At 35.6% G+C, this 19,583-nt stretch overlaps 1 protein-coding gene across 2 annotated transcripts in view; it reads right to left on the bottom strand.

Moving 5' to 3' along the window:
* Nucleotides 1–19,583, bottom strand: part of IQCH (IQ motif containing H) — a 265,140-nt gene that overhangs the window by 147,264 nt on the left and 98,293 nt on the right. The window contains exons 5-6 of one of the 2 annotated variants that reach the window (XM_017518946.2): nt 15,317–15,437; nt 8,790–8,918 (exon numbers count right to left, since the gene is read on the bottom strand). In XM_017518946.2, coding sequence (XP_017374435.1) covers nt 8,790–8,918; nt 15,317–15,437 — 250 coding nt within the window. The remainder of the gene's footprint in view (nt 1–8,789; nt 8,919–15,316; nt 15,438–19,583) is intronic. The other variant, XR_005198403.1, reaches the window with a different exon arrangement.

The raw sequence follows: 19,583 nt of genomic DNA, 5'->3' as shown, positions 1-19,583 counted from the left end.
TTTCCCATTTTCTTAATACTGTGTTTCAAAGAGTAGAAGTGTTTAATTTTGATGAGGTCCAATGGATCCATTTTGTCATTTTATGGATTTTGCCTTTGGTGTGGTATATAAGAAATCTTTGCCTAAGTCAAGAATATAAAAAATTTTCCCCTTTGTTTTCTTCCAAAAGTTTTATAGCTTAGGCTTCATATTTAATTTTATAACCCATTTTGGGTTAATTTTTGTACATAGTACAAGGAATAGGTTAAGGTTTGTTTTTTCTTTTTATATAAATGTCCAGTTGTTCTAGCACAATTTGTTGAAAAAATGATGCCTTCTCCATTGAATTGCCTTTGCACCTTTGTCAAAAATCAATTGACCAAGTATGTGTGGTTCTATTTCTAGACTCCTTATTCTGTACCATTGATCTCTGCATTTATCTTTTTGCCAATACCACATGGTCCTGATTACTGCAGCTTTATACTAACTCAGCTACTAGGAGTCCTCCAATGCCATTTTCCTTTTTCAAAATTGTACTAGCTATTGTAGCTCCTTTGCCTTTCCACAAACTTTAGAATCAGCTTTTCAATAGCTACAAAAAATCTTACTGAGATCCTGATTGGGACTGCATTGAATCTATACGTCAATTTGGGGAAAATTAATTATAAAAGTATTGAGTCTTCTAATCTATGAACATGGCTAATCTTTCTTCTTTAGGTCTTCTTTTAAGTTTTTTCTTTAGTGTTTTGAACTATTCAGCATCCATATGCTGCAAATATTTCTTAGCTTTTATACCTAAGTATTTAATTTTTGGCATTATGTTAATGGTATTTTAAAAAATATTCAATTCCCAATTGCTCATTTCTAATAAACTGATTCCATTTATTTTTGTATGTTAATCTTGTGTCTTCAAACCTTGCTGAACTCCCTTACTAGTGCTACTAGCTTTTGTGTGTGTATGTGTGTATGAATTCTCTGAGAGTTTCTATGCAGTAATTGTGCTGTTTGCAAAGAGAGTTTTATTTCTTTCTTTGTAATTTGCATGTCTTTTGTTTCTTTTTCTTACCTCACTGCATTGACAAGGAACTTCAGTAAAATGTTGAATAGAAGTGGTGAGGGTGTACGACCATGTCTTGTTCCTGATCTTAGGTGTAAGGCATTCAACCACTATTATGATATTAGTTGTAGACATCTTTTATTCATTTGAGGAAGTTCCCTTGTATTCTTAGTTTTCTTGAGGTTTTTGATACAAATGGATGTTAATTTTTTTTAAAAAAAATTGAATGGTCATAGAGTTTTTCTTCTTCAGTCTATTCATATGGTGACTCATGATAACTGATATTTAAATGTTGAAACAGCCTTACATTCCTAGGATAAATCCCACATGGTCATGATGATTTACACACACACACACACACACACACACACACATTCACACACATATATGTATATACACACATAGAGATATATACACATATATATGTATATACATAAATATATTTAAAGAGAGAGAGAGGGAGAGGGAGAGAGTGAGCTAGATTCAATTTGCTATATTTTGTGAAGGACTTTTGCACCTATTTTCATAAAGAATACTGGACTGTAGTTTTTTCTAAAGTCTTTGGTTGTGGTATCAGGGTGATGATGGCTTCATAAAATTATCTGGGAAGTATTTCTTTCTATTCTATTTTTCTGGAAGAATTTCTGTAACATTGGTAATACTTCTTTCTTAATTGTTTGGTAGGATTCAGCATCATTTTTTTTCTTACAATGTTTTTAAGTACTAAGTCAATTTCTTTAATAAATATAGGACTAATCAGGTTATCTATTTCTTCTGGAGTGAGCTTAGGTAGTATCTGTCTTTCAAAGGATTTGTCCCATCAATCTAAGCCATCAAACTGATGGGCATAATGTTGTTTATAATGTTCTCTTATCATCCTTTAAATGTCTATAGGATTTGTAATGATGTCTCCTCTTTTGTTCCTGATATTGATAATCTGTGCTTTCTCTCTTTTACTCTTGGTTAGTCTGGCTACAGGTTTACCAATTTTATAAAAATGTTACATCAAACAGAGTTTGGTTTCACTGAGTTCCTTTTTTTTCCCCCTATTTTCCATTTCACTGACTTCTACTTTTGTCTCTATTATTCCCAACTCCTGCTTACTTGGGTATAATTTGCTTTTCTTTTTCTGGTTTCCTAGAGTGAGTACTTAGATCACTAATCTGAGATCTTTCTTCTGTTCTAATACAAGTATTTCATGCTATAAATTTTTCTTAAGCACTACTTTAGCTGCATCTTACAAATTTCAGTATGTTGTGTGGTCATTTCTACTTAACTCAAAATATTTTTAAATATCCCTGTGACTTCCTCTTTGATCTATGGGTTATTCAGAAGTGTGTTTTTGCATTTGGGGGATTTTATAGATACCTTCTAGACAGCCTTTTTAGTTTAATTAATTCTGTTATGGTCAGAGAACATACTGGGTAAGATTTTAACTATTTTAAATTTGTTAATATTTGTTTTATGGTCCAGAATATGGTCTATTTGGGTGAATGTTCCATGTGCATTTGAAGTAAAAGCATGTTCTATAATGGTCTATATGGCCTATAATAGTGTTATGGTCTTCTATAGCAGGGGTCTGTAACCTCCAGGCCACAGACTGGGTACCGTGGCCTGTTAGGAACTGGGCCACACAACAGGAGGTGAGTGGCAGGTGAGCAAGCATTGACACCTGAGTTCATGCCTCTTGTCAGATCAGTGTCAGCATAGATTTTTATAGAAGCAAGAATCCTATTGCGAACTGAACATAGGAGGGATCTAGGATGCGTGCTCCTTATGAGGATCTAATGCCCGATTATCTGAGGTGGAACAGTTCTATCCGGAAACTATCCTTCTCCACCTCTTGTCTATGGAAAAATTATTTCCCACAAAACTGGTCCCTGTGCCAAAAATCTTGGGACCGCTGTTCTATAGCATTATTTTTTTGGGGAGGAGGGTTACTAGTTCTATTGATTATTGTGAAATATAATTCTTGATTTGTTTATTCTTTCTATTTTATTAATTTTAGCTTCATGTATTTTAAATCTCTGGTTTTAAGTACATACACATTTAGAAATGTATGTCTTCTTGCTGGATTGATCTTTTTATCATTAATGTACCTCTTCATCCCTATTAATGTGTATTCATCTGATATGAATATAGCCAATCCAACTTTCTTTTCATTATTATTTATATGGTATCTTTTTTCATCTTTCTTTTTATTAATTTTTAATTTATGTTTAATTTGTGTCTAGTCCTATAATTAATTTTCGAATTAAATACACTTTTGGCTGGACGCAGTGGCTCACGCCTGTAATCCCAGCACTTTAGGAGGCAAAGGTGGGCGGATCATGAGGTTAGGAGATAGAAACCATCTTGGCTAACATGGTGAAACCTCGTCTCTGCTAAAAATACAAAAAAAATTAGCTGGGTGTGGTGGCACGGTGCCTTGCAGTCCCAGTTACTCAGGTGGCTGAGGTAAAGAAAAGAACTTATGTCAATCCAATTAAAAATATATTGTAGAAAGGATCAATAAGGTCAAAATCTGGTTCTTTGAAAATACTAATAAAATCCATAAACAACTAGAGATACTGATCCAAAAAAAAAAAGAAGTAGAAATAACCAACAATAGAATTGAGAAAGCACATCATCACAGATCCTACAGACACTATAAAAATAGAAAATACTATAAACAACTTTATTGTAATAAATTAGAAAATGTAGATGAAATGGACAAATACTTTGCACAAAATTAACATATTAAACCGACACAGACAAAATAACCAAAACAGTCCTGTATTTGTTAAAGAAATTAAATCCTTAATTCTAAACCTATTCTCAAATAAAACTAAATGGATACACTGTTAAATTATTCTAAACATTTAAGAAAGAAATAGTACCAGTTGGATCTAAACTCTTCCAGAGAATATAAAAAAAGACCACATTCACTCATTGTGGCAAAACTAACATTGATATTAAAACCTAAGGAAAACACTACAGGAAAGGATTAAATTTAGGCCAGTCTCACATGTGAACAAAAATGCAAAAATCAAACCAAAATATTAGCAAATGAAATCCAGCAAAACATAAATAGGATGATGTTTCACAACTAATTGGACTTATTCCTTAAATGGATAGAGAATAAATAGGGGTCTCAGGAGTACTCGTTAAAACAGATTTAAATAAAAATCAGAGTTTCATAATATTTAAAATGTTAAGATTTCAACTGAAAATTACTCATCATATCAGAAAGCCAGAAAGACCTCAAACTGAATGAAGAAAGACAACCAGTAGATACCAACAGTGAAATGACAAGATTCTTAGAATTACCTGACAAAGATTTTAAAGCAGCTGCCATAAAAATGCTTCCATAAGCAATTGCAGAGAGTCTGGAAACAAATGAAATACATAGTCTTAGAAAAGGAAAAGAAAGTCTCCGCAAAGACACAGAATATATAAAAAGGAACCAAATGAAAATTGTAGGACTGAAAACTAAAGTAGCCTAAATACAAAATCCAGTAGATGAGACTATAGAAAAACAGAAATTACCCAATCTGAACAAAAGAGAAAAAAACAGACTAGAAAAGAGAACACAGCCTCAGGGACATGTGAGACTATATCCAAAAACCTCTAACATTTGCATCATCACAGTCCTAGATAGAGAAGAGACAGAGGTCAAAGCTGAAAAAAATACTCAAATAAATTATGACTAAAAGCTTCCTAAATCTGGCAATAGATATAAACCTACAGATTCAAGATGCTGAGCCAAACTAAAACAGAATAAACCTAAAGAAATCGACACCAAGATACATCACAGTCCAACTTCTGAAAACTAAAAACTGAGAACAAAAATTAAAAGCAGCAGGAGAAAACCAACACCTTATCTACAGGAGAAAAATAATCCAGAAGCAGATTTCTCACCAGGAACCATGGAAGCCAAAAGAATGTGGCACAACTTTTTTTTTTGAAGTGCAGAGAATTATCAACTCAGTAACCTATACCTAGTGAAAATATCCTTCAGGAATACAGAGGGAAAGCAAGACATTCTAAGATTTTCAAGGAAAATGAAGACAGTTTTTCATTAGGATACTGATTCTAAAAGAATGGCTAAGGGAAATTCTCTAAACAGAAAGCAAATGATAAAAAAAATCTTGGGAATATTAGGAAAAAGGAAGAACATGATAAGCAAAAATAGGGTAAAAAAAATCAGACTTTCCTTTTCTTCTTGAGTTTTCTAAATTATATTTGATGGTTAAAACAAAAAGTAGTAACACTGTATGATGTGGCGCTAAATAAATGCAGAGGAAATAAAAATGCAACTATCGTAAGACCCAGCAATTATACTCTTGGGCATTTATCCTAAAGAAATAAAAACACATGTGTATATGAAAACCTATATACAAATGTTTATGGCAGCTTTATTAATAGTAGCTCAAAACTGAATACAATCCATATGCCCTTCAACAGGTGAATGGTTTAACAACTGTGGTACATTCTAACATAGAATTCTCCTCAGCAATAAAAAGGAATAAACTATTAATATAAGGACTAAATTATCAATAATGGCAATAAAACTTTAATGTAATCATATATATTTGTTAATATGACCTATTAACTAAAAGGAAAAAACTATTAATATAACCTGAATGACTCTCCAGAGAATTATATTGAATGAAAAAAGTCAATCCTCAAAATCACTGTACTGTATTAGATGAAATGGACAATGTAGCATTGTCCATTTAGAACCAATTTATATAAACATGCTTGAAACGACAAAATTATAGAAACAGAGAATGGATTATTGGTTGCCAGGAATTAAGGGGGTGTAGGGCTGGAGGGAAGCAGGCATAGCTATCAAAGGGCACTATGAGAAATCCTCGTGGTGATGGAGCTGTTTTATATCTTGCCTGCATCAGTATTCTGCTTGTGATATTATATTTTAGTTTTGCAATATGTTACTATTGGGGAAAATTGTGTAAAGAGTACAAAGGATCGCTCTGCATTATTTCTTACAACTACATGTGAATCTACCATTATCTCAAAACGAAAAGTTTAAAAAAAAAAACAAAAAAACAGTACCAGTGAAATGCCAAGCCACAGGGTAAGAAAAATTACTTGCAATACATATAACTGATAAAAGATTAGTACCTAGAATATCTAGTAATTCCTATAAATCACTTAAGAGAAAGAAAGACAATCCAATGTCAAAAAGGGGTTAAAGTCTTAAATCACCTAGCAAGAGAGGATAATCAAATAACCAATATGCATTATCAAAAAAACTTGCTCAATTTTACTGATCATCAGGAAAGTAGAAATTAAACCCACAAAGACATACCACAACAGACTCTTCAGGATGGCTAAAGTTTTAAACAAGTGCTGACAAAGATGAATATTCTGTAATATTCATATACTGCTAATAGGAAAATAAGTATAACCACGTTGGAAAACTGTAACTATTTATTAAATCTGAGCATATATAAACACTAAGACTCAGCAATTCTACTTTATAATGTATCTTCAACAGAAATGCTACATATGTGGATTAAAAGATAGCTACAAATGTGCATTAAAAGGCATGTACAAAAATGTTCATAATGGCTAGGCACGGTGACTCATGCCTATAATCCCAGAACTTTGGGAGGTCAAGGTAGGTGGGTCACCTAAGGTCAGAGATCAGCCTGAACACTATGGGGAAACTCTGTCTCTACTGAAAACACAAAAATTAGCTGGGCACGGTAGCATGCACCTGTAGTCCCGGCTACTCAAGAGGCTGAGAGAGGGGAATTGCTTGAACCTGAGAGGCGGAGGTTGCAGTGAGCCAAGATTGTGCCACTGCACTTCAGCCTGGGTGACAGGGCGAGACTCTATCTCAAAAAAAAAAGAAAAAAAGAATTTAACAATAGTCATAGAAGTATTATTTCTAATAGCTCTATAATATAAACCACTAAAATTTCCATCAACAGTAGGATATATACAAAATTGACGCACATTCACAGATACTCATTCATACATATTTATCCTTGATGCCTCTCTTTCCCTCACTCCTATCCAACAGCCAGTCCTAATGCTTCTGCCAAAATATAACCTGAATGTGTTCACTTCTCTTCATCTTCATTGATACCATCTTCCTCATATCCAACATTATTTCTCACCTGGTTTACGGCAACAGTCATTTAACTAGACTCCATGCTCCCCCTATGATTTGTTATCTGCAAAGCGGTTATTAAAACATACATCAAATCATCTCAGACTCTGTTTAAATTTTTCAGTGGGTTCTCTCTGTCAGCAGAATTACATGCAACTCTTCACTATGGTTTGGAAGGCTGCCATGCTGGTTCTGGTTTAGTCTAAGGTATTTAAAAAGAAAGATCTTAATATACACTGAGTGGTTTAAATAAACTGAGTTCTTTATTTCTCATACACAGTTCAAAGGAAGACAGTCCTGAACTGGCAGGGCACCTGGCTCCAAAATGCTTGCCCAAGTTTCATCATCACATCTGCATCCCAGCTAGCTAGAGGGAGGAAAGGCAAAAGAGGGGCTATGCTTCTTTTCTCTTAAGGGCATAGCCCAGAATTTTTTCCGCCTACTTCTGCTTAATATCTTCATTGTCCACAGCCTCCTCACATGGCACACCCAGCTGCAAGTAAGGCTGGGAAATGTCGTCAGTTAAAATGACATGTGCAGACCCACAACTCTACTACTATGGAGGCAGGGAAGAATAAATATTGAGGACAACTTACAGTCTTTGCTCCAGCCACAGCATGTAATCCCTCTCCACCTCTTCACCCTCATCTCTTCCCTTTCTCTCCCTAGCTCATGGTTTGGCCCTCTTGCTCATTCCCTCTGAGTCCTCAGGGCCTTGGTCCCTGTGCCGTCATATATCTAAAATGCTCTCCCCTAGATCTTTACATGACTGGCTCTCCTTCATCATTTCAATCTCAGCTGAAGTCTCATATCTCTTCTTAGAGACATTCCCTGACACTTCCCCCACAAGCAAAGTAGCCCCCCATTACCGTTCTCTAACCCATGCTGCTTTATTTCTAGCACTTATTATTAAATTCTTATTGATGTATCTGCTTATCTGTCTCCCACTAGAATATAAGCACCAGGAGAACAGATATGTTGTCTGACATTCTCTGCTGGATCTCCAGCACCTAGATGCTACTTTGGATAAAACAAGCATTCCACAAATACTTATTTTTAAACAATTTTTAAATATTTTAAAATATTTATTAATTTATTTATGTAACAAATAATTAAAGATGAATTAATTTAGCCAAAATCTATCATTTTGTGCAGCCCAGAGAAAGTAAATAGCTTGTCCAAGATTCTGCAACGAGTTACTAGATTCCTAGGTTGGTGCTTTTCTCTAACACCCTATTTCATTATTTTCCTTAAAATCTTCTTCCAGTGTCTCAACCCTTAGCAGTTATTACTCTGAACTCCTATTTCACCAGACCTTAACGTCCATTTGGTTTTTATTCCATGTTATTTTATATTGTTATTTATCTTTATTATATCTATCTTGTTTTCGCAACCAAACTGTAAGCCCCTTGAAAATACGAACCTTCTGACACGGGGAGCACAGGCCCTCAATATGTAATTCACAAAGATGGCTAAAATTAATTTCTTTACTAAAGTGAAACTCAAGATGATTACAACTTTCATCTTGTCCCATTATTGAGGACAAAAGTTGGCTACTAAAAGGCTAGATTTTGGGCAAAAGTAATTTCTGTGTGTCCCTAACTGAACGTAGAGGCAAGAGTGTCTTACCTGCAGTTGGAATCTTACGTGCTTCATTCAAATAATGCAGAGGAGCTGCTCTGGGTATGATGGGTGGATTCTGAAAGGTAATCCTTGCTGTTGGTGGAATCAGCCTTCGTTCTATCAGACTTAAAATCCCTAAAAAGGAACATTAATAGAATGTGAGTTTAATTCCAAGCAATTTCACAAAGTCCGAGCTCTATAAATTTCACAAATGTAACTTACTCCATTCATCATCTTATTTGTGAGGGTACATCTAGTGCCTTAATCCTTTGCATGAAAAAACAGCTACAGAACACATTCATTTAAATGTAATATTCTAACCCAAGGAAAAATGTCATTTCTAATGGCAGTAATATGAAATAAAATTGCACTAAAGTAGTTTCATTTTAAGGTGGAAATATAATTTTAAGGCAAACTAAAAATTCTTTATACTTAACGATATTTTCAATCATTGGTAATATTATTACTCTTTTTAAAATTCAGAGAAATCAGGCACACATTCTTAATAACTAAGGAAATCCTTTGTTCTGAAAGAAGGAAATCTGTGTACCTGAAACCATGCCCCTGTTTTATAATCAGTCATGCTTTATAAAATAAGGAGTTATTTTTAGACATTTCTCATATCACCAGAAGATAGAAATGCTCAGCTAAGTTATTTTAATAAAACCGACCAAAATAGTATTAATGTAACTAATTTACAATTCCTAGTATTCATACTGTGTTAGCATGGCTGATGCCAAAGTTTTTAAAGGATAAGAGACATCATTAAATAAATACACAAATTAATAAATCAATGAATGATTCACCAAAGCCTGCTGTCAGAGGAAAAACTTTCATTAAGGTGGATCTACTATCTTGAAGTCGGAAACCTAGAAACTTGGGACTACCTGGAATAAATTTGTGGTAGGGCTTCAGTTTCCCGTTGCTCTTTTACATAATAGAAATTAAGTAAAGAACTCTAGGTCTCAATAAAATCCTAGAATACAAACTGTGTCTCCACGTTGGCCTAAGTTGAAGAATTTGGCATACAACTTCATCCCTTCTAAGAGGGACCAATATTATTTCCATTTACCTTATGACCTCTATACTATACTATGAAGAATGTTGTCTAGTGTTACAGGAATTCAGTAGAATGATCACTGAAGGTTGGAGAGCTGAAAAATAGTTCACTTGTAAAACAATGACCAAAGAGAAATCTTCAGTTTATATACTGCAGAATCATTTGGGGGAAGAATTTATTATTAGAAGTGGAGACTCCTGGGCCCCAACTCAGACCTATCCAAACTTTTGAGGACAGGGCCTGGGAATCTGCATTATTGAAGCCTCCAGGAGCTATTCATGTACACTGAGATTTGAGAACCACTAGAACTGGGGCCCAGTAATATACACGTTAAATAAGCACTCCAGGTTAATCTTTTGTACTCTTCACACATAAGAACTAGTGATCTAGAGTATAATACTTTAGGACCTTTTTGAAATTAGTACTTCAGGTTTTAATTTTTATAACACTAGATTGAACTACTTTAAAAATCTTGTTGGACTAATTCTTTGTCCTTACAAATATTTTTCACCTATAAACGTCAAATTCCATTTCCAAAAACTCTGCCTGTTTTGCAGATGTGAAAAACAGGGTACCTTCTAATTCAGTATATTTTCATTTGAAGAGTCAGTTTCATTCTCCAAGAAATCTGAAGACTGTAAGTACAATTTCAACCCTTGCTTTAGTGCTGGTTGAAGCAATTGTCTTGATTTCAGACAAACGTGTGTGCATCTATTGGAAGGAAAAAGTTAAGACTTTGGAATAAGCAGAAGAGCTTATTGAGCATTTTTTCACTGAAATGCTGGAACCTCTGAAGATGATCTGACCTACAGTCCTATAGGGCTCTGTATGCATCTTCGTTTTGTTTTGCTTTTTAAGAGACAGGGTCTCATTCTGTTGACCAGGTTGGAGTGCAGTGGCATCATCATAGCTCATCACACTCTTGAATGTCTGGGCTAAAGTGATCCTCCTGCCTTCTCCTTCCAAGTAGCTGAAACTATAGAAATAACATCTGGCTTTTTTTTTTTTTTTTTTTTTGGTAGACACTAGGTCTCACTATGTTGTCCAGGCTAGTCTTGAACTCCTGGCTTCAAGCAATCTTCCTGTCTTGGCCTCCCAAGGTGCTGGGATTATAGGCGTGAGCCACTGTGCCAGGCTGCATCTTTGTTTTTAATTGTCCATTTTATAATTCTCTAAAGATTAAGGTTCATTTGTAGAAATCTGATAAGAATGCCAATAAATCTTGTTTATACACATGCAAATTTAAATTCTTTCACATGGAAGGACAACTCTTCTCCCTGAAAAACCACTTTTGCATCCATTTACAAATTTGTTTAAATATTCTCGATTTATAAATGTGTCTATTTGGATTGTCCTTTTATCGCAACATCTTACAAGTTCCCTCACTTAATTAATAAGCTAATAAAATCTCTGACATGTGTTTTATATTTATATAAGAGTCATAACTTTACTTTTGAAAAAAATTATCCTTTAACAGTTTTGGAGTTCCCACTGAGATGAGCGAAAGTGTCACCCCGGCATGGGTGAGCAAAATCAAGCCTAGGCATGATTTTTCTTGGCTCCCACAGGTTAAAGTTTCTTGTTTTTCTAATTTTAATTTTACTCTCTATTAATTTGTTTTTCTTTTTAGTTCATTTATGGATGGCAAGTTATTCCCTGTTGGCAGCTGCCATGATTGGGAATTTGGTGATCTCTAGAAATGATCTAATGTCTTACAGAGAATACAGTTTCTTAGTTTTTATCCATCTGTCCATTTTGAGCTCAAATTAGGAATTTCTTGCTCACAAGGAAGGGGAACAACTCTTTGGTATTTAGACTGGTAAGCTTTTTGTGTTTCTGCATTTATTTTCTGTCTCTTTCTTTTTTTTTTCTTTCTTTCTTTTTTCTTTCTTTTGAGAGGGTCTTACTCTATAGGCCAGGCTGGAGTGTGGTGGCATGATCTCGGTTCACTGCAACCTCCGCCTCCAGGGCTTAAGCCATCCTCTCGACACAGCCTTCTGAGTAACTAGGACTACAGGTGCACCACCATGCCCAGACAGTTTTTGTATTTTTTGTTGAGGTTGGGGTTTCGCCATGTTGCCCAGGCTGGTCTTGAATTCCTGGACTCCAGCAATCCATCTATCTCAGTGGCCTCCCAAAGTGCTGGGATTAGAGGAATGAGCCACTGCGCCTGGACACTGTGTTTATTCTCTATTTACCTGTGGCTGAAATTGTAGAACTGAGGGTATACAGGCTATTTGTATGTCTTTGTATCTGTAATTCAGAAAGTTCCTAATCTCATATTGTGAGTGTAGAATGTTTTCCTGTCTCCAGATGTCATTAATAAATTGGATCATAAAGGCTCTTAAAGGAATTCTGTTCTAATTGGCTTGTAGAGATAAATAAGTGTTTATATAAACTGAATATTCATAAAATTCCCAGAAAATAAAGAAATCAAACTTGTAATACTTTGAATGTGCTCCCTGTACCTCCCAAATTCAGAAACTCTCATTGAGTCTCTACTTTTCATGGCACTATAGTAATTTACATAGTTTCAACGCTGTTCTCCTTGTACTAAAATATAATTAGAAAAATCACTTATGCAACCAAGGCCTTGCCTAGAATTTTACATTGAGAATAATGCTTATTAAATCAGGTATGAAAGTCACTTTTTTTTTTTTGAGACAGAGTCTCTCTCTGTTGCCCAAGCTGGAGTGCAGTGTCGTGATCTCGGCTCACTGCACCTCTGCCTCCCAGGCACCAGAATCAAGCAATTCTCGTGCCTCAGCCTCCCAAGTAGCTGGGATTACAGGTGCCTGCCACCACACCTGGCTAATGAGTCACTTTTAAAGAATCAAGGTTGATGCATTATAGAGCCAATGCTTACAAAGTCCTCTCAGAAAAACTAGCCTGGTATGTGACTTACATGATTTCCAGCCTTATAGGTGGTAAGAAGGTCATATGTTTTAGTCCCAAGAAGTTTAGGATATTTGGAGGACTTCTAGAAGAGAGGAATTTACCCAAATTTATAGGTCCTGCAGTTGAAATCTGATGAACAGAATTCCTTGGGCTTGATTTCCTAGCCTTGGGATAGCAAATAATAGGGGATTTTATTTAGACTGAGATTCCCTAGAAAAACTTCCAACAAAGCAAATTTAAGGTGGCTTATATGGAAAATGAACATTCTTGCTCCACCTATGAAAATTATCGGGCCAATCCTACTGAGACCAACCTTATTTTGTGAATTTTTGGTTTTTGAGATCATTTTGATCAAAGGGGGAGAAGATTGTAAGAATTTTTTTTTAAGTTTTAGAATAAGCAAATGGGATCACTGGATATCCTTTTAATAGAGTCCTGAAGTCTCCAGTGAATATCTGAGCCTAGCCTTTGATGAGGCTATTTGCAACTCTGTAGAGATTGAGGTTACTTTGTAAATATCTGATCATAATGCAAATAATTCTTATCTATAGACTTGAAAATAAATTCTGTCTGGTGAAGGGGAATTCTCCTCATGGGAAATCCAATTTTGCATTTATTTGCAAATTTACTTCAGTATTCCTGATCTACAAATGTGTCCATTCTTTGGATTCTCTTTTGAACTGGTTGTGAATTGATGAATTAAATAAAAATCTCTGACCTGTGTTCATTTTATATTTGTATGAGAGTCATGATTTTAGCTGTTTTTGAAAGTTATCCTTTAACAACATTGTTTCATTAAATCCTCATACCACTCTTAATTCCCTGTTGAATAGATTAGGAATTGGAAGTTCGTTCATTCCGTTTATTCGTTTAATCAATAAAGTGCCTATTATGTGTCAAGAACTATTCTGGGGGCTGGGGATGCAGTGGTGAACCAGAAAGACCTCATGGAGCCTCTAGTGGTGAAGAAGATATTAAATAGATTTACGAATAGATGCATTATGATAAATTGTGATAATCTCTGAAGGAAAAGGACAGGAGCTTGAGGAAGTGACCTTTACTGGCAAAGGAAAAGGCACTTGTGAAGGCCTGATTTGCAAATGTTCTTGGCCTGATAAAAATCAGAGAGAAGGCCTGGGTGGCTAAGCGTAGAAAGAGCTGAGTGAGATGAGAAACGGAGATGTAGGTGAGGGCCAGATCAAGCATGCCTGGTTTACAGAGTTCAGCTTATTCTAACATCAGAAAGCAATTTGCCTCAGGTCACACAGAGCCAAGCTGAAATCTGGTCTATGTAAAGTAACACTTGTATTCTTAGCCATATGGAGGGGTGGTGGAAAGCTTTCTTTTTTGGATTTAGCCAGGTATTCAAGAAGTAGGAAAGTTTAAAGTGCATTTTTCAAAATGCTTCTCTCTTCTGCATGTTATTAGTCTTTCATCTCATTCCAGACCTGTGTAGATCTGGGGTAAGGCTTAAACAACCTTAAAGGGCAACAGGAACACCTAAAAAAATAGACACACTGTATTTATATTTCTGTGGCTTGTGGTTTCCTGACCATTCATAGTATCTTGCACAATACCAGACATATGGCAAGTACTCAATAAATACATGCTGATTAATTGTTTTATTAATCCCTAATACTATGGTAGGCTATGTGTTCTCATGAATATAATTTAGAAATGAAAATGCGATTTCTTTTCTGGATGAAGTTGCCAAAATTCTAGATTTACCTTTATTTTGTGGCAATTTTTTTTATTGTTTCTATTGCTAAAGCATAGCAGATAGACAGACGGATAGACAGACAGATAGACAGATTCACTCACTCATTCATTCATTCATTCACTATTTCATTCATCCTAATTTGGTTCAGGAAAAATACAAGATTATATTAAAGCAAGAAATGAGAACACTCTGCTGGTGTTACTCAGTATTCCCAGGAAGTAAATATTCCATAAGCTAACTAGAAAGCATATGTCAAAAAGATCACTGAACAATGGTATATAACTAGGAAAGATGTGAGAAGCTTAACAAATCCAGAGACTTATAATGATCTCAGGTTCTCCACCACCAGACAGAGAATGCAGCAGCTAGAAGCTAGAGGACTTTGAATTTCTAGGTGCCAGAAGAACCTTTGGGAACCAGCTTTGGGTCCTAAATATTCCAGACAACAGATAGAAGGTAAGATAAGGAGTAATTAAAGACCATCTCATTAAGTTATATTTGAGATAGGAAAGGGGATCCACCTAGGCATTCTTTAACACTTTGGTCAATTAAATTAAATAGCAGGGAAAAGTAGAGACGGTTACATTTAGGACATTCAGTAGCTGGTCACTCGTTTGCTTATTCTTTCATTTTCTTATTCACTCAACCAACACTTAGTATCTACAAATTGCTGGATATGGTTCTAGGTACTAGATATACTGAGATAAAGATGAGATCCTTTGCTTAAAAACAAAATCCACTGGTTTCACAAGACTAGAGTTTAGACTAAAACATGTATAAACACTAATTATATTAATTCTGGCTTCATATTTCCTTATAAGGATAGTCACATAACATGGCTATTCAATCACTAACCTCTGTTGGCATCTGCTTGTAAGACCTGTATAGGAGTGAAATAGGGATCTGTGCGACGAGAAGATGGCAGAACCGTGAGGTTGGATATGGTAGACCCTTTGATTAACTTCTGAACCTTTACCTAGATAAAAAAAAATTTGTTTCAGCAAACACTTTTGCCTTGACAGTGAACACAGTTTTTCTTCTTGTAAACAATAAAGTTATGAATAGTTTAAGTTTTAATAAAGTAGCAATATCAGCTCCAATTTTATTGCTCATGAATACTCTGTGTATTGTCTACTACTGTCAGGAGTTTGTGTAATTTAAAATAGTTAATTAAATCCAATTAACATGTTGTGATTTCCACTATATAAAGTCAATATAGTAGTTAATAAAAGAACTATTAAGATTTTGTTCAATTTTAATGACTAAATATAAAAATGCAAAATCTTGACAGAGGAGGTTTTGAATACAGCAAAGTTTTGTACCAAAAAATTTTCCTAGGAAATAAATGTTAGAGCGTTTAGGCTAAAAAAAAAAAAAACCAAAAAAAAAAAAAAAACTGGAAGAATTCAAAGATAACATATCAATCAATATTAACAGGTTAAAGATAAACTCTGAGTAGATTCTTTTGCAGATCTCAGAGATGATTACAAAGACACAATATCTAGATCAGTTATAGAAGATACTTTTCCTAAAGTCATAAACTGCTTTTATTACAGTTATGAAATATGAATTGTTTCTATTAAATGGTTTCTAGATTTTAAAGATTACATATATTGCATATAAATCACATTTGATTGTACAGTCCAAGTACACTATTTTTACCTTTATTATACGAGTTTATAAATTACCTGGGCTCTCTCAGCAGGGAAGATGCAACTGTTTGGCATTTGTAGACTGAATTTTCAGGTCATTTTCCAAACATTAATTAATTTGCATAACTTCCAAGGGAACTAAGTAACAGTTTGCTATTTAACTAATAAAGAACTCAAGACATAAAGATTAGATTTGTTTCAGGCCATACAGCATACTAGATATGCACAGATTATTCAATTCTGAAATTAATCTGATTTTACATTAGTAAAATTTGGGATTGGACTTGGTTGCACAATACCTTATTGCCATCAAGGTCATAGTGACTTTAAGGAAAAAGAAAGGGAAAGCTTCATTAAGACTAGGGGGAGAAATCACTTTACAAAATAAGTATCTATTAGTTGAGAAATGTCTGTATGGGCAAAGAGTTAGGGCCCCCACTGCCAGGATGTGGTAACCCCATGAAGATCAAATACTTTGATGATGTTCAGTAAATAAATAAATAAATATTTTGAATAGGAAAGAGTAGACTGTTAGTGCAATCTGTTTCTTCCCAGGTGAATCAGAAGGAGAAAGGGAGGTGCTACCAGCCTCGCCTTAATAAGTGCGGGACTCATAAGAAGATTTATTGTGAGACTCTGGTCTTGCTGAGCCACCTTGGTTTCTGGCCTTCATCCTCTATCTCTCCTCTCCCCACCTCATCTCCAGACATGAGCAGCTTCCAGGGTCTCCTCCTAATCAGGGAGGCTGAGATATCCAATGCACTATGCTCTAGAAGGTATGTATGTTGCTGAGGATATTCAATATCAAAAGTGGCAGGGTCTCCACTTGTCTGATTGATATAAGGATATACGGGTCAGTGAGAAAAAGGTAAACTGGAAAAAGAGAGAAAGATTCAACTTAAATAAAACTGTCAAGTACTGTGATTATGTAAAATATAGGTTTGGCAGTTTCAGGACACAGAGCATAATTTATCTGGATTTTCTGAAAGCCTTTGACAAAGAACACCTGACAAACTGCTCTTGAAAGCTAAAGTAGCAGGATCCAATATAAAACACAACATAAAGGATGACACAAAGGAGAGGATGGTAGGCAGGTGATGTTCAGACTCTGTCAGGCAATCAGCACATTCATTTAATTCTTTCAATTACATCAATCTCAACAATGCAAAAACAAGACCCAAGAACTATGCTGAAAAGGCAGTGACGTGACGTGTGCGTGTGCGTGTGCGTGTGCGTGCGTGCGTGCGTGTGTGTGTGTGCTGGGGGATGGAAGGTAGTGTTTTCATTTACAGAAATAAATCCCTCAGATAGTATCTTGGATAGGAAACATCTGCCCACTCTGCTGTCCTATTCCATGGTAAGGATAACCACTTCTGCAAATGCTTGGTTGGTGGGTGAAGGAACGAAAACAACCTTCAGCATTTACTGAGCACTTACTATATACTGTAGCACTAACTTTAACACAATGAGCATTATATTTCATGAGCAATGGAAAAGCTAAGGGCTGTAGGAGTATAGAAGAGGGAGTAATTAACTCTGCCTGCTGGTATTGCAGAAGGCTTTGCAGTGACTCTCAGCCCTGGATATATATTAGAATCACTCAGGGAGCTTTTTAAAAATACTGCTGCCTAGGCCCCAACCTGGGCAATTAACTCAGAATAGCTGGACTGGGGCCTGGGCCTCGGTATTTCTAGAAAGCTCCCAAGGTGATTCTGACGCGCAGCCAAAGCTAAGATGTACTGCAATAAGTGATATTTAAATTGCACCTTAAAGAAAGCACTAAATTATATCAGGTGGAGAAGAGGATGCAGTTATAGGTAGAAAAAGTGGTAGCAATGGAGCAAAATAGCATATTTTACGCATGAAGATTTCACTGATGAGGAGGAGCTCTATGTGACTGGAGCATAGGGCATGGATATGAGAAGGAGCATAGGACAGGGGAATGAAACTGGAAAGGTAGATTAAGACTGATGCAAATTAAAGAAACCAGCTTTGCCAGGTGCGGTGGCTCATGCCTATAATCCCAGCACTTTGGGAGGCTGAAGCGGGTAGATCATGAGGTCAGGAGTTCAAGACCAGCCTGGGCAACATGGTGAAATCCCATCTCTACTAAAAATACAAAAATTAGCTGGGTATGGGGGCAGGCACCTGTAATCCCAGCTGCTCAGGAGGCTGAGGCAGAGAACTGCTTGAACTTGAGAGGTGGAGTTTGCAGTGAGCCAAGATCGTGCCACAGCACTCCAGCCTGAGTGACAGAGTGAGACTCCGTCTCAAAAGGAAAAAAACAAACAAAAAAGAAACCAGCTTTATGAAAGTGCTGATTGCCTGAAAGAATTCAAACATCATCTGCTGTGGCTTCTTTTTTTCTGTCATGCTTTTTATTATATTTTATTCTGCAACCATACTTTGTAGTTTGTATATAAATCATATTACAAATAGAACAATGTCCCCTTCTATCTAGTTCTTCATTATTATTTCCTAAACTGGAATTCAGAACATTATCACTTGATGCTAAATCTTCTAAAATAGCTTAAAATTTTTTTTAAGACAGGGTCTCACTCTGTCACCCAGGCTGGAGTTCAGTGGCATGATCACAGCTCATTGCAGCCTTGACCTCCTGAGCTCAGGTGATTTTCCCACCTCAGCCTCCCAGGTAGCTGGGACCACAGCTGTGCACCAACACACCTGGTTAATTTTTTGTAAAGACAGGGTTTTGCTCTATTGCCCAGGCTGGTCTTGAAATCCTGAGCTCAAGCCATCCTCCTGCTCGGCCTCTCAAAGTGTTCAGATTACAGGTGTGAACCACTGTACCCGGCCAAAAATTGTTTTGAAAATGTAAAAAATATAGAAAAACGTAAATAAGAAAACAGCTATCATATTCCCATCAGCCAGAATTAACCATTGTTAATATTCTGGCATATATGCTCCCAGTGTTTTCAAATAGAAAAACCATTCTATTTTATTATTCTGGTAAAAATGATGTATGCCCATTATAAAGATTCCAAGCAGTGTAGAAATACAAAAGACAAAAGCTTAAGAAATCATGCCAAATATCATCAGGTGATCCATCATCCCTGACCTCTTTAGAATGATACATCCTTGTATAAAATATAGGACTTATTAATTTTACATAAATTTAATAGAAGGAAAAACAGTGGAAAGGAACCTAATACATTATTAAACCTCAAATAATATTTCTTTACCACAAGATTTCTCTGAATTAAATGATTCCTCTGCAAGGGCTGACAAATTATTCCTTAAAGGGTCAAATAATAAATATTTTAGTCATGAGAGCTCTGTTCAGATCTGTTGTCTCACTATCTGTTATTCAGACAATGTCTAAATAAATGGGTGAAGCTGTGTGCTGTGGTCTGAATGTTAGCCTCCTCCCTAAATTCATATGTTGAAACAATCACAAATGTGATATATATATATATATATATATATATACATTTTTTTTTTTTTTTTTT

Source organism: Cebus imitator, unplaced genomic scaffold (assembly GCF_001604975.1).
Source record: "Cebus imitator isolate Cc_AM_T3 unplaced genomic scaffold, Cebus_imitator-1.0 Scaffold715, whole genome shotgun sequence".
Lineage (NCBI taxonomy): Eukaryota > Metazoa > Chordata > Mammalia > Primates > Cebidae > Cebus > Cebus imitator.
This window is presented reverse-complemented; position numbering and strand designations above follow the sequence as displayed.